This window comes from Sander vitreus, chromosome 21, assembly GCF_031162955.1.
Source record: "Sander vitreus isolate 19-12246 chromosome 21, sanVit1, whole genome shotgun sequence".
Lineage (NCBI taxonomy): Eukaryota > Metazoa > Chordata > Actinopteri > Perciformes > Percidae > Sander > Sander vitreus.
This window is the reverse complement of record NC_135875.1, coordinates 11944893-11959074: the sequence shown is the minus strand read 5'-3', so window position 1 is coordinate 11959074 and position 14182 is coordinate 11944893. Positions and strand designations below refer to the sequence as shown.

The 14182-nt window shown below is 39.3% G+C and overlaps 1 protein-coding gene across 1 annotated transcript; it reads left to right on the top strand.

The window, feature by feature from the left end:
- Positions 1 to 2500: 2500 nt before the first annotated feature.
- LOC144536198 (putative phosphatase phospho1) lies at positions 2501 to 9251 on the top strand. The gene is made up of 2 exons (XM_078279212.1): positions 2501 to 2590; positions 5190 to 9251. The coding sequence occupies exon 2, from the start codon at positions 5226 to 5228 to the stop codon at positions 6003 to 6005; it is 780 nt and encodes a 259-aa protein (XP_078135338.1). The 5' UTR covers positions 2501 to 2590; positions 5190 to 5225; the 3' UTR covers positions 6006 to 9251.
- The last annotated feature ends 4931 nt before the right edge of the window (positions 9252 to 14182 follow it).

The window sequence follows — 14182 nt, the reverse complement described above, 5'->3', positions numbered from 1 at the left end:
TGTTCCTGTAAGGTTGTGAATTACTCAATTGATTCTGTAACAGTCAAAAGGGCATTAAGTTGACCCCTATGATTGGGTACTAAGTGAACCCAAGAAAACAAGCAAAGGTGTGATCATATATTTTATCAAATGCCCTACAAAGAAGAAGAACCAATTTGTATTTGGTTGACTAATATTCTTAGACATACATGGCAACCAGCAGGGGTCCTCACCTGGTCACTTTTGTACATGCACTGCACTCAGCTTTTCTTCAGCTCGAGCATCTCTGATTCAGCTTCCTGTTCTGTCCAAGAAACCAAAACTTGACCATGGAAGACTAGAGCCCTGTTCTTCAAATGTGGTTTAACTAATCCAGGCAAACGTGCTGTTATCAGGCTACAATTATCCTGTGAATTCTCATCCAGCTAATTTGATTCTTTGAGCACAGTATGAGGACTGATTTGTTAATGTTGAAAGTTATCTTGAAATAAAGTACTTTTCGGCTGAACGTGCTAGTGTTTATATTATTTAAAAACTTTTCAGAAATCCAGATATTCAGTGTTCACTAAGTTTTATTCTTAGCATTTTTTTAAAACAGAAAACCCCCTTTTTGTTGTTATTTGTGTCATATATATATATGTGTGTCATTTCGGGTTGTTGTTCTGCATTGAATCACACTGACATAGTACAGGAAAGAATTGCCATACACAAAAGTTTTCTTTCATTTGGTAAGATTATCACAAACGATATGAGGGTGCTTATTTGAAGCCTGCAGTATTACAGACTGAGATTTAATGTCTTATGTAAATATAGGGAGACTTAGCTTTTTACCAAAGCAAGCAACTAAATTTACTTTTGTGAAACTTAACTTCTAGAAAAAAACAGATGTTCTGCTTTTAGAAGTTATACAGTAAGGCAGAACAAATATTTTTCTCAGATAGCCCACATAATCTTGAAAATAATGTGCAAAGGTCAAAAGTACATGTGTCAAACACTGTAAAAGAGTACACGTGTGAAGTATAGATGACTCAAACATCAGATTAGGTATATAACTCAACAGGGGTAGTGCGAGGGTCAAGGGAGATCCAGGGCTCAGCCACAAAATCTTTGACAGAGTCAGGGGTCACACATCGAATTATAAATATTGAAATGTAAGTAAGTGCTGAATAAATTATAAATAATCAATTATTATTATTATTATTATTATTATTATTATTTCAACTTCAAACACACTGCTAACTGACAAAAACAGCTCTTGTCTCCTTTAACATACACTGCAAATGATCACACAGTGTTGGTAATGAATCATGAAGGATACTAAACACAACATATTAACTACAGTATGTTCATAAAGGGTGGAGAGATTGAGTTGTTCTGACACATTGATAACAGCATGCTTATTATCCCCTTTTTCTTTCAGCAGAGAATGTAACTACATGTTTATCTTGTTCTTACCTCAGCTTGTCCAGCCCTTTGTAGAGCAGATACTAAGAAGAAGGCCTTTGTTTTACCCTCAGCTGTCTGCAGCGGATTACAGTCTTATACACGTATAGCTGTTGCTGCTGACTCCAACCGAAATACCTCCATTTATGTACAACTTGTGTTTTTCAGATCTACAACACACATTTCTACCACAGTGTAACAGCTGTTTGATTGTCTGTTAATATTGGTGCTACTGTATCAGCCTGAGTTGTACTTTGAATACAAATTCACCAGACAATATACAGCACTGTACATTATGGCATAGCTACATGACTAAAAATGTAGCAAAATAAATGATTTGATCTTTTACTTGAGTGAAAGTAGCAATACAGTGCAAATTATTGGCCTCAAAATATACTTAAAGTACCAAAAGTAAAAATAACTTGTCATTTTGCAGAATGGCAGAACAGATATTATATCATTGGATTATAATCACTGTGTTCATCACTTTAATGTTGCAGCTGGTGCAGGTGAAGCTAATTTCAACTACTTTTTATAGTGCTGGGTGGCATAATACATAGCCTAATCCATTAGTTGATTTATATTCTGTGTTGATAATCAGAATCTGCAAAGTAACTAGTAACTGATGTTGTCAAATACATGTACTGGAGTAAAAAATGAAAAAGTATAGAGGGTAGAAGGTAGAAGTATAAATTAGCATAAAATGGAAATACTCAAGTAAAGTACAAGTACCTGAATATTGTAGCCTACTTAAGTTGCCTATTACTTGAGAAAGTGTAGCCTACGTCAAGACCTAGGCCTATTTTCCACCACCGAAAGTGGGCATAGCCAGGGAGTGTATATATCTTAGGCAGCAGTGACCATTGCTGCAACAAATTCAATGAAAGTGGAGTATGACTATGGATGTCCAATGGCATGTGTTGTTTCTGTCAAATTCGGCTATTTCTTAAACGTCAATGAAAATAATGTTACTCTCTTGGGCTTTTAATTTGAAAGGTCACGTCGGAAGCCATGTGTTTACGCTTGCTTGACACATTGGCTTTAAATGGGAATACCCTCTGTGTGCTGCTGTGGGAGTCTCCTTTAAAAACAATCTTGTCGTGTCACTGGGATGCAGTCGCCGGAGCCGGGCACCAAGTCTACCATCCCGCTCATATGACCACCACCGGTAGGCCTGATTTTCTCTCTTATTCTCCTCTTAATCCACATTTCCTTCTGTTTTTGTGATTTTACTGTTAGAATTCATCTTTGCCGCTCGGACATAACGTTACACCCAACCTAACGACTCCTGACAGAGCCGCGCTAATGACTTTCAATTGTAACCTCTCACACAGGAATAGCTGCTACGGGTTAAAATTAGATAGCTTAGTGTGTAAGTATGCCCTATTAATAATATAGCTGCTGAGGGAGACCAGGCGTACAGTCACTTGGCCAGCACAATGCGTTGGTGCAGCTAAACTGCAGCTTACAGGACGTTTGCATTACTGAGCACCAGCTTGTCTGATATTATCACATTGTCAATGAACTGACATTGTCATGGTATGCATGCATTTCATCATGTCAAACCAAGAAATGCATTAATTCAAATACACACATATATATATATATATATATATATATATAATCACATAACTTATCAAATATACAATTTTAAATATATAGCTGCCGTTTGGTTGTGTGGTTTATTCAAATGAGTTTTGGTCAATTCACTTATTTGGTATCAAGTTTCACTCTCTGTTCTGTTCTTCTACAAAGGTGTGTGGATTTATATAGTTTGCATGCAAAGGTTGTGCAAGATATCCTATTATGGCACATGACCTTAAATCATAATCTTAAGATTGTCAGAGCATGTGGTGTAGTGATAATATGTCCCTTTTCAATTTTTATTGATTTTTACTCTTTGTCAGTCCCGTACAACTTGTTTCCAGTGGTGGAAGAAGTACTCCGACCCTTGACTTATCATAAGTATATATACTTAAGCATCAACAGCAGAATACTCATTATGCAGAATTATTGTTATTATAATAATGGTATACTAATTATTATACTGTTATTACTAATGCTAATTACAGATGTTTAAATAGCAATAACATGTTGTAGCTGGTTGAGTTAATTTTAAATACTTTATATACAGTTAGGTAGTGTAATCTATAACAATAGACTACATCATATTTTACAGGATAATCATGCGTTTTGTAGGAAATCTTAATCTACAAATGATATACTGTTTTACAAAGGCAGAAAGCAGTATAACTACAGAAGAAGAAGGCTCTTAGCCAGACTATCTTCTTTAGCTTTCTTGTCCATCTTACCTAATGAGCTGGCTTCATAAAATCATTTATAATTAAATACATTCAAACATGTGATTTCAAGGTAACTTAACCAATTCAAATCACATGAATTCCTCTGAAGACGGCTCAAATATTACTCTTTTAAGGCCAGCTGCCTGCTGAACTACCTTTTAGCAGGAATAGCTAATCTGGTGTTACTTGTTTTCTCCAGTATGATTAGATTTAGTTACTGCCTTATCTATTTGGCACAACAAACTCATGTTGGACCATCAACATAGGAAACTATCTTACCAGCTAGCCTTGACTGAGTCATTGCATTTTGGTTTTTACCTCTGTTTTCTAGTTCTTGCAAGTTTGTTCATGCCAAAGTTAAGAATTTTGTGGCATAGTAATGTTTATATGGTTAAACAGATGTCAACTAGAATTACCACCTCATGGTTGTATGCCTCCGCCAACCAGTCAAGTTGCAGTTTACATCCATGTCTGTTCAGACTCCTATAATATAGGGAAGACTTTGAAGCAATTATTAATTATAAAATAAAATAATAATAATAATAAATAAAATTATTATTAATTAAATTGGTAAATGTATTAAGTGTATTTTTTGGCAAAACATGGATGCTTCACACACATCTTCAACACCGCAGCACAGAAGATTTAGGCCTATACAATCACACTTTCAAGATTAGTGTAATCTCTTCAGTATCTGACCAAAGGTCTCCCCTTCTGTTCCTGAGTTATGGCGTTGAATAACGGCCAGAAAAAGTTATGATGTCAAAGTGAAGTTGACACATTTTGGACATAAAATGTCATCACTTCATCATTTTATCCTATTAGACATTTGTGTCAAATGTTGTCATAATTAGCGTTGGAATTTTCGAATTAAAAAAAACATAACATTATGCCTCCGACCATGGCTGCCGCTGGCGCGGAGGCATAATGTATATATATAATATATATAGATATATGTCCTCTGAAATGTTAAATGTGAAATGTAAAATAGCATGTAAATGTAAATACATCAAAAATAGTCATTGTAATTGAACAGTACTTGAGTAGATTTACTTTTTTAATGCCTCACCACTGCTCGTTTGTCATATTTGTTCCATTTATGGTAAAGGTATGCTGTGACGTAACAGCTCTCTCCACGCAAGTGAAGTGGGATGAACATCCTGTTTATGTGTTGTTTAATTTAAACTCTTCTCCCTCCCTTTCTTCATGTAAACATATGTTTCCCCTACAGCTTAAAGCCTAATTAAGAGTATGTTTATGTTTCCTGAGCCCAGTGTGGTTCGGGGCTGCATGTTTAATTAAACCTGGTCACAGGGTGATGTCATGATGTATTTGGCATCCTACCATGACATTTTTATTTTAAGAGTAGGGTGTTATAAAACAATGGAGTGCTCCTCAGGATCTGTTGTCCTTGACAAAGAAAAAGAAACATTTTTTTTCATTCCCCACATCTCCTTTTCTTAGAGAGGGACCACTCACCGTTTCCTCCACACACCAAAGATGACAGCTCCACCAAACCTAACCCATGCAGCACCACAGCATCAGCGTTTTTTGGTGTTGTTCGACTTTGATGAAACCATCATCAATGAGAACAGTGATGATGCTGTGGTGCGTGCTCTACCAGGGCAACAGCTTCCTGAGTGGCTGAGAAACAGCTACAGGGAGGGGCACTACAACGAGTACATGCAGAAGGTCTTGGTTTATATGGCAGAGCAGGGCGTGTCTGAGGACTCCATCCATTCAGCGGTGGAGAAGATCCCACCCACACCTGGCCTCCTGTACCTCTTTCAGTATCTGCAGAGCCATGAGCAGGACTTTGAGCTGGCGGTGGTCTCCGACGCCAACATGTACGTCATCGAGACGTGGCTGGAGCGTGCTGGGGTGCGTCACCTTTTCCGGAAGATTTTCACAAACCCGGCAAGTTTTGATGTGACTGGCCGTCTTGTGCTGCTTCCTTTCCACTCCCACTCGTGCTGCCGTTGTCCTGACAACCTATGCAAGCAGGTGATCCTTCGGGAGTATCTGGCGGGCCGACAAAAGGAGCGTGGTGGTGCTCCCTTCCAGAGGGTATTCTATATCGGAGATGGGGCCAATGATATTTGTCCCTCTCTGGCTCTGGGGCCCCGGGACACAGCCTTCCCCAGGAGGGACTTTCCCATGCACAGGCTGCTGCTGGAGATGCAGCAGTCCCAGGCAGCCATGTTCAAGGCAAACATAGTTCCTTGGGTCAGCGGCGAGGACATAGTGGACTGCCTGAAGAAAATTATGGAGGAGAGATGAAATGTGTGTGTGTGTGTGTGTGTGTGTGTGTGTGTGTGTGAGTGTGAGTGTGAGTAAGTGAAAGAGACAGTGAATAAGGGGGACAAAGGTGCACCAACCCCAGTCCTGGCGAGCAGCAGGATATGCATGATTCTACTCCAGCCACACTTGGTACCTGTAAAGATGTCGCCAAATAGTGTGCATCTATTCAAATCACCTTCTTGGCCGGGAGCAGTTGCCAGGCAACTAGTTGAGACTCAAGAAGTCACTGCAACTGGCCAAAAAAAGGTCCACCACATAACCCCTCATAAAACAGTTAATTGTAATTTTTACACTTTTTATATGGATTAAACAAATGACAGATAACATGGTAATATGAGTTTGTTTTATAGGCACACAAAGGCAGACTTTTACGTTTGGATAGAGCCAGGCTTGCTGATTCTCCTTGTTCTTCATGCTAAGATATCAGCATGCAGCATATTTACTGTACTGTACAGACAAGAGTGTAATCGGTCTTCTCATCTAACTTGCCGCAAAAAGGAATAAGCGCAATTCCCAAAATGTCGAACTGTTCCTTTAGTGCTAGCCTGGTATACAAGCCTATTGCCATCTTAATTAATAGGTGTGTTGTACGGTAGCATTACCTGGGACAAAAGACCACACGTCGTGTCAGGCAGGGACAAGGGCGACATAGAACAGGGATAAGGTGACAAAGACTCTTGCACAGTAACTGTGCTCTCCCCACCACTCATTACTGATACCTAATCTAGGGCTTGATTATACAACGGTAATCTACACCAGCATGAGATCTAAAGGGAACGTTGTAGCCATACACCTGCACTTTGGCCCAACATTACACACTGTCTCTGAAACAATGAAAAAAAAGTGTGATGCAAAGTACCAATTGTATTTGTGTAATTATCAGCTAGCACTTACTATACTTGTACCCTATTAGAACTCCCAGTAAATATTACTATTGATAAAAGGCTGTTTAGGTTGAGGAGGATTTATAGTCTCTAAAAAGTCTTCTTTATGTTTGAATGTATTACCACCAATAAACCACAGTTTTGTGACTGTGAGTGAGTGATGATGAGCCACGTATACTAGTATATAGTGCATACCTAACTCAACATGTAACCTCATTCTACGTAAATGACTGAATCCATGATAGGGACTGGAAAATATATTTTAAAACATCAATAAGGAAGAGCACTTGTATTCATTGAGATGGTTTACAGTTACATTTATTTTTGTTTATATTCAGGAAATTGTGAAGTATTATGTTTTTTTTGTCCATCCTGTTTTTAAATTCAGATTCTAATGGGGCATGTATACTGTGCATTTGTTGATTTTTGCAGCCTGTTTAAGGTTTCCATGTTAGTAGACACATAAGTAAACACTCACTGTCTGGTAACTTTAAGCCAGAGGTAGTATAAATAATTGAGTGTATATTTGGATTCATATTTTTTTTTATCCATGTACTGAACATCTTTGCCATTACAGTTAACAATAAGAATGTTTGGGTGCTAAAGCATTAAAACAGATAATAAGCTTGTTAATTGATGAAATAATTCTAGCCTTAAAGGGGCTGTAGTCGATATTCTGAAAAAAGTGGTTTGGGATTGCCTCCACACGGCTCTCACAGACTGATCCCCAACTCTTCAACACACAAGGCACTAACATGCAACAAGAACAGAGAAGATCTGATTACAACACACACAGAGGGACTTCATATACAGTATTTTTACATAGCAAATAGTTGTTTACTGCTATATTAATGTTCTGAATATCGAGTACAGCCCCTTTAAAAAACATCATTATGCTGTATAAGAGCTGGGCATTTCCTTTCAAGTGTTTTAGTTTCTCAGGGAGTAGAGAAGAAAGTGTTAACAAGCAAACATAATATATGTTTATAAAAATATTTTTATTTGCTGCTCTAAGAACAAATGTTCATAGTATATATGTTTATGAGAAGTAACATAGGTAGCTGGAGTATGAAAGCCTTTGAGATCAAAACCTAATCCATTAATGCTTTCTGATTAGGAGACTCCTTCTGATGCTATGATAATAAAATGTAACAGGGGGTATTTTAATTTACTTTAACTGTCTATGTACCTGTAAAACTTCCATGGAGTTTTGTGCAATAATTAAACGCTGTATACTTGATATGATGTAAAAGAGATTTAAAGGTGCACTATGAGTTCCTGCATGACATCACTTCTGTTGACGTTCCAAGTAAATACCAAACAAAACAGAGCAAGCTCGCCCCTTCCCCCATGTTTTGGTAACTGTCATGACAAACTGACTAATGGCGTTTTTCCATTACATGGTACCTGCTCAACTCGCCTCGACTCGACGCACTGTGCGTCCGTTTTCCATTGCAGATTTTAGTACTGCCTCAGCGTGGCTGGTCGTCATAGCGGTGCCGCTGTAAACTGCCATGACCTAACGCGACACACACACACAGAACGTCGAAGGTGTGTTGTTGTTGCCACAGCCAGAAGACACATTTTGTTTCAAATGAAGCTGGAGGCAACAAAACAAAAACACAGCTGGCTAAATTATTTAAAAATGGCGGGTTTGTTCAGGACATGCCCCCCTCTGTCGCTTTCACGTCACCTTTTGGTATCGGCTCAGGTCGCTTGGAACCTCAACTGAGGTGGTACTAAAAAAAGTACCTGTCAGAAGGTACCAGGTACTTTTTTTTGTAATGGAAAACCAAAAAACCATGTAATGGAAAAGCGCCTTAACTGTCACTAACCCCCACCCCCTCCCCCAACCATCTTGTCGGTGATTGGCTGGAATGTTTTTTGTTGTATTTTGGTGCACAGCCTGTGCCCCTAGTGTTTGTTTGACGTTTACGACCCCTGTGTTGTCTCCCGAGACCGGGCTTTTTCACAGTGTGTTCAGGGAGCAGGCAGCTAGCGGATCAAGGAGAGATGCCTACGATTTGAGACAAAAATGAAATCACACTGAAACCATGCAGGAACTCATAGTACACCTTTAAGGTTAAACAGGAAAAAACTTGACATTTGACATTTTCAGGGATGTGAATCAACACCAGATCACCATACTAAATTATGTTTTTTAATGAAAACTTTAAAATGGTATAATTGCTTCACAATAACCAAATAACATTATATGTTAGGACTCTGCTTGACTAATATGCTACTTTCTTTTCATTTTTTGTGGTTTGCTGTATCTTGGATGTGTGTTTTTAATCAAAAATCCAATTATGTGTCTAATGCATTAGTGTAACAGGAATATAAAGCCATTATCTAATGAATCTGTCTCTGTTGTGTGTTTCACAGCCGCAACTATAAACTACATACATACATACATACATACATTGTTTGTCAGGCTATTTCGTTATTAAATTCACTTCTGAGACTTTTTTAAGCGAGAAATCAACTATATAAAGCTCAAATATGGGCCGTTTTATGAAGATTTATGGCTAATTGCAAATTTGGTAAGACGTGTCGGACTTTAGCTAGGAGCTCTACAGTCTGACGAGAAAGCGTCAACCTCCATACCCAGTGAAAGTCACCGTTTCCCTGGGTACTGGACTACTGGCTGACTGCCAGCTGCCGGCATAACTAGAGTAGCTATATTTACAGTTTGAATTTCATCACGCCACTTATATAACATCTACCCCAAGGTCTTATAAAGCTAATAATGGTGTCCGATTTCAATTTAATGCATTTTTGTGAACATTAGGGGTTTCGTTAGCTGCGACTGTCCCTTCAATCCTATGTGTACAGATTGCGGCTAGTTAGCTTCATTTCCCCCCCCCAATTTCAATTTAATGCAGTTTTGTGAATTTCAGAGGAATTCTAAGAGGAGGCTAGCTAGCTCTCATTGATAGAGCTCCATCCAGCCGCAGGCTCTATCAATGCGACTCGCGGACAAGAGGCGTTTATTTCCCCGATCGTTTGTTTAAATAACTCAACACATTATAATTACACACATTATAAGATTAACTGGAACCTGCATTAAGAGATTGCTGGCGTAACAAGCTCGCTGACCGCGCTCTCACTCACACACACCGGCCATTTAGCAGGAAGAGGGGAGCTGCAGATCGGTAAAATCGGTTTTGCATTCAATCACCCCTTTAGGCTGGTGTTGAAGAAATTAGAAGAGAATGTGGGAGTGATTTAGGGAGAAAAGCCTCACATGATGCAATCTGTCCTCTCAGAGTAGGTGACATGGTCATTTAGCAGCAGAGGCAGAAGCAGAGAGAAAGAGGACAGACGAGACCCGGAGTGAGAGGAGTCATCCAAACCACTTTCTCAACTTGCAGGACTTCAGACAGCCAAAGGACAAAGTGAAGACATAAGGGCAGGATTAGAGGAGAGTGGATGTAAGAGGTGGCGGGGTCAGTGGAAAAAGAGTCAGCAGTAAGGAGGGAGGGGAGGACAGATGGACAGAAACTAAGCTGTGATGATATGTGAAGACATTAGAGATGAGATGAATGTGCCACTAGCATGGTCAGGATAGTGACCTTCAGTGGTGAGGTGTATGGTTACATTAAAGGGGAACTCCACCGATTTTACACATCAAAGTCTGTTTTCAGGTCTTGGGGAGTATTACTACATGAAAAAGTTGTATAAAGCTTTTGTGTTTCCAGAGCGAGCTGCGCTAAATCTGATAAATTGCCTCAAGTGATGTCACTTGAGTTGGTTGTGGTTGAACACTACTAGTTTGAAAATGAAAAATATCTGTGGTTGTTGAGTTAAAAAGAGACGTTACCAGACCTCTGTAGCCCGCTCCTTATCTGTGCTTGAGGCTAGCTGCTCGAGGCTACATTTACCGCCTCTAGCATAACACCCCTGAATCTCCGACAGAACTGCCGGCGGTTGAGTTGCATTGTGGGTAATGTAGGCGCCAGGTTTAACAATTTAAGCCTGACAGGATTATATTTATTATCTGGCATTTTATGATTCACTTTTGTACTCATGTCATGTTTCAGCCACTCCTTAATCATTTCATTTACATCCTTGAGTCCTATTACATGCCTTTTACCAACAATTTTCATCAAGTCAAGGGATATGCAGACAATAGTCTCCTGTGAGTAGAATATGAACACATATTTGAAAGGCTTTTGTACGTCATGTTTGTTTGGTATAATGTCATGTATTAATGTAATGTATAAGGCCTACGTTAGTCTGGCTCAACAGATGCACATTGCTGGGCTAAAGCCTCACATCTGGCACGTGAGTCTCTCTTGCTATCTCTACTATTGGGGCTTAGTGCCATCCAGGGCAGTTGGGATTGGTTTAAAGAAATACAAACAAGCCAGAACATTTTTTCCCTATTAGAGGCTGTGTAGCCAGACCATTCTTCAGCACTGACACAGCACTGTGGAGATAGGTCTGGCAATGCTAGACTAGGCCTACCTGGGACTGCAGATGAAATTTAGCCTTTTGGCCAAATCTGATACATTTATATTGATGTTTTTGTTTTTACATGTGTCAAAACAAAGCAACAAAGTGCTGTACATGGAAAAATATAAATACAATTCAATATTTTAATGAATAAAATCAAGTAAATAAAAGTAAAATGTAATACTTTTAGCTCCTCAGGTTTGAAAAGCACTGGTATGTGCAGAATGTATCTTCTGTATACATACATACATCTATTGACCAGAAGATGGCGCCAAGTCAACACATCTATGTCAAAACTGCTTATGTCCTGTACAGCAACATATTTTCATCAGTTCTTACAATATACCAAGCATTCAGGCTAACATAGAGTTGTGTTCCACAGGATTAATGAGAAAACCATGTCACAACAAGAGGCTATGAGTCTTCCTTCGGCTTAAACAGTATTGCTGATGTGAATTCATGAAACAACTCTCAGAGAATATGACAGCAAGGGCTCAAGGCTGTAGTGACAGGGATGACATGAGATGTTCCGGCGTGCTCCATGTCACTATGTGAGTTTGACATGCTGCTGAAGTCAGCCAAGTAATTGTTGATTCAGCTTTCGTACTTGTATGGAATTCAGTCTATTTTTGTGACCACTTGACCTGCCGTAACCTTATTTCTGCATTTAACCTGTATTTCATTTCTCCCCCTGAAACCGCTGTCTTCCTTTCTAGTTTGACTTCTGTCAAATCAGATAAAGACATTCATGTGTCATCTTTGCATTCAATCTCACATTGTTCTGTCTCCACATCTGATTCCTTCTCTCTGATTTATTCTGTCACTCTGTCCCTCGGGTGATTCCTTGTCATTGTTGTTGTCTACCATCATACTTTCTGTTGTCAGTCCAGGGCTTCTAATGATAACATCAGCAGCAGCAAAAGCTGACTGTACAAAACATTTGTAGCCCACACTTACTCAGATTTTCTTTCTTATGCATTGCCTTCTTTTTCCAATATGATTTACGTAGCCATCACTCTTTGGAAAACCTCTCTGTTAGCTTTGGACTTTTGCAACTCTCAGCTGAATTGCTGCTGCTGTCCAACACAATTTCCAATGACCTCCAGAGGTAAGTGAATGGATAGAAAACCCAATTAACATCAATCTGTGGAGAATGATGACAAATCGTATTTGAGGATCTTGAACTCGTCAATGACAGCCTCGCCGCCTCCTGTTGTACCTCCCTGTCAATATCAACATACCAGCTGATATAGCCTCCCCCCCCCCCACCAATAACAGAAGACTGTTAAAATGCTTTAAATTGGCAGTGCTATCCGATGATTTTATTGATACCTTTAATCAATTTTTCTCCATTCAATTACTCCCCCCGAGGTGAAAGATAACTCCATTAAGGGACTTGAGCCTTATAAGAGGTCGCTCTGAATTAGGAGGTGGACTTCCTATGCCAAAACGCTATCAGGCTGATTAGGGTCGTAAGTGTTTCCAGTCCTCTGTGTTTGATTCTTCTGCTGATAGTTTAAAAATACAATGCCAGCCAGAAGTCAAGCTAATAGCTTAAAGCAGTGACCTTCCCTGACAGAAACAGTCAGTTAGTAACAAATGGAGATGGTAAGGAGAAGAGAGGGAAGTGTGGGCTGCCTGAGCTGACATTTGTCTATGTCCTTGGAATGAATGGTGGAGATAAAACTAAGATTATTTTTGCGTTTATAGGTCATCAGCCACAGAAGGAACAACGTTTGAATTTTATCTGCATGTCCTTGAGGAAGTTAAATATCACAAAAAGCCTCCCTGCGTTGTAAGCTTTCATGAGTTATCTGCTGCAGCTGTAGCAGTTGAGGAAAACTAAACAAAGGTCATGCATTGTGTGATGTAAAAAATACTTCATCTTTTGGGGCAATGATCAGAAACAAATGTTGCTAGCAAAAGTAGTCCATTGTGTTATTAAAGCAATTTAGTATCAAATTAAAAGTTAAGTGACTTGTGAGAGATAGATTTTTTTTTAAAGAATGGTCAAAATTGAAGCAGCAGAGGCCGAGATATCCTGATTTTTACTTTTTTTTCCTGTTTGATCCATTTCCGGTGTTGTCTTTTAACTTCTGGTTGCTATTCCCAGCTAAAATAAATACATGTCAAAAGTCACTGCCCTGAACGGTTCACACAGCCCCCCAACCATTTCTTAAAGTTGGAAACACACGTCCACATTTAAAAGGAGGTCCTATGGCCTGACATCACCACATTCAGCACATATCTTCAGCACTTCCTTGTTGCTGACACGCATAAGGTCAGTAGTATGGGTCAAAAAACACTAAAATTCCCTCAATGCAAGTAGATCTTTTCATTAAAGCCTCAGTGCCTGTGAATTGGCTACAGAATATGTGGCTACAGAATAATACACTGTGCAATATGTTTACATTGTAGGAGAAAGAGGTATTTTCCCACACAATTGAGACTTCTTTAGCATTCAACTGCAGAAATAAAAGGTGACTATAGAGTCAGTGATGCAGTGAGAAACTAATGCTAGTATAGTTATAATAATGTCAATAAGAATTATGACGATGCTCTCTCTCTCTCTCTCTCTCTCTCTCTTTCTCTCTCTCTCTCACACACACACACACACACACACACACACACACACACACACACACACACACACACACACACACAAACACACACACACACAAACACATCCCTCCTTGCCATGCACCAGTCCGTTTGTCTTCCTCTACTCATACAATGCTCTCTTCTTCTCCGGTCACCAGCCTAGTCTTCGGGATAAAAAGGTCAATTTAACATTCAAATTAGTAAAAACTTCCA

Bases quoted from the DNA above. Each gene is read 5' to 3' on its own strand.
- LOC144536198 (XM_078279212.1), top strand. From the start codon at position 5,226: ATGACAGCTCCACCAAACCTAACCCATGCAGCACCACAGCATCAGCGT.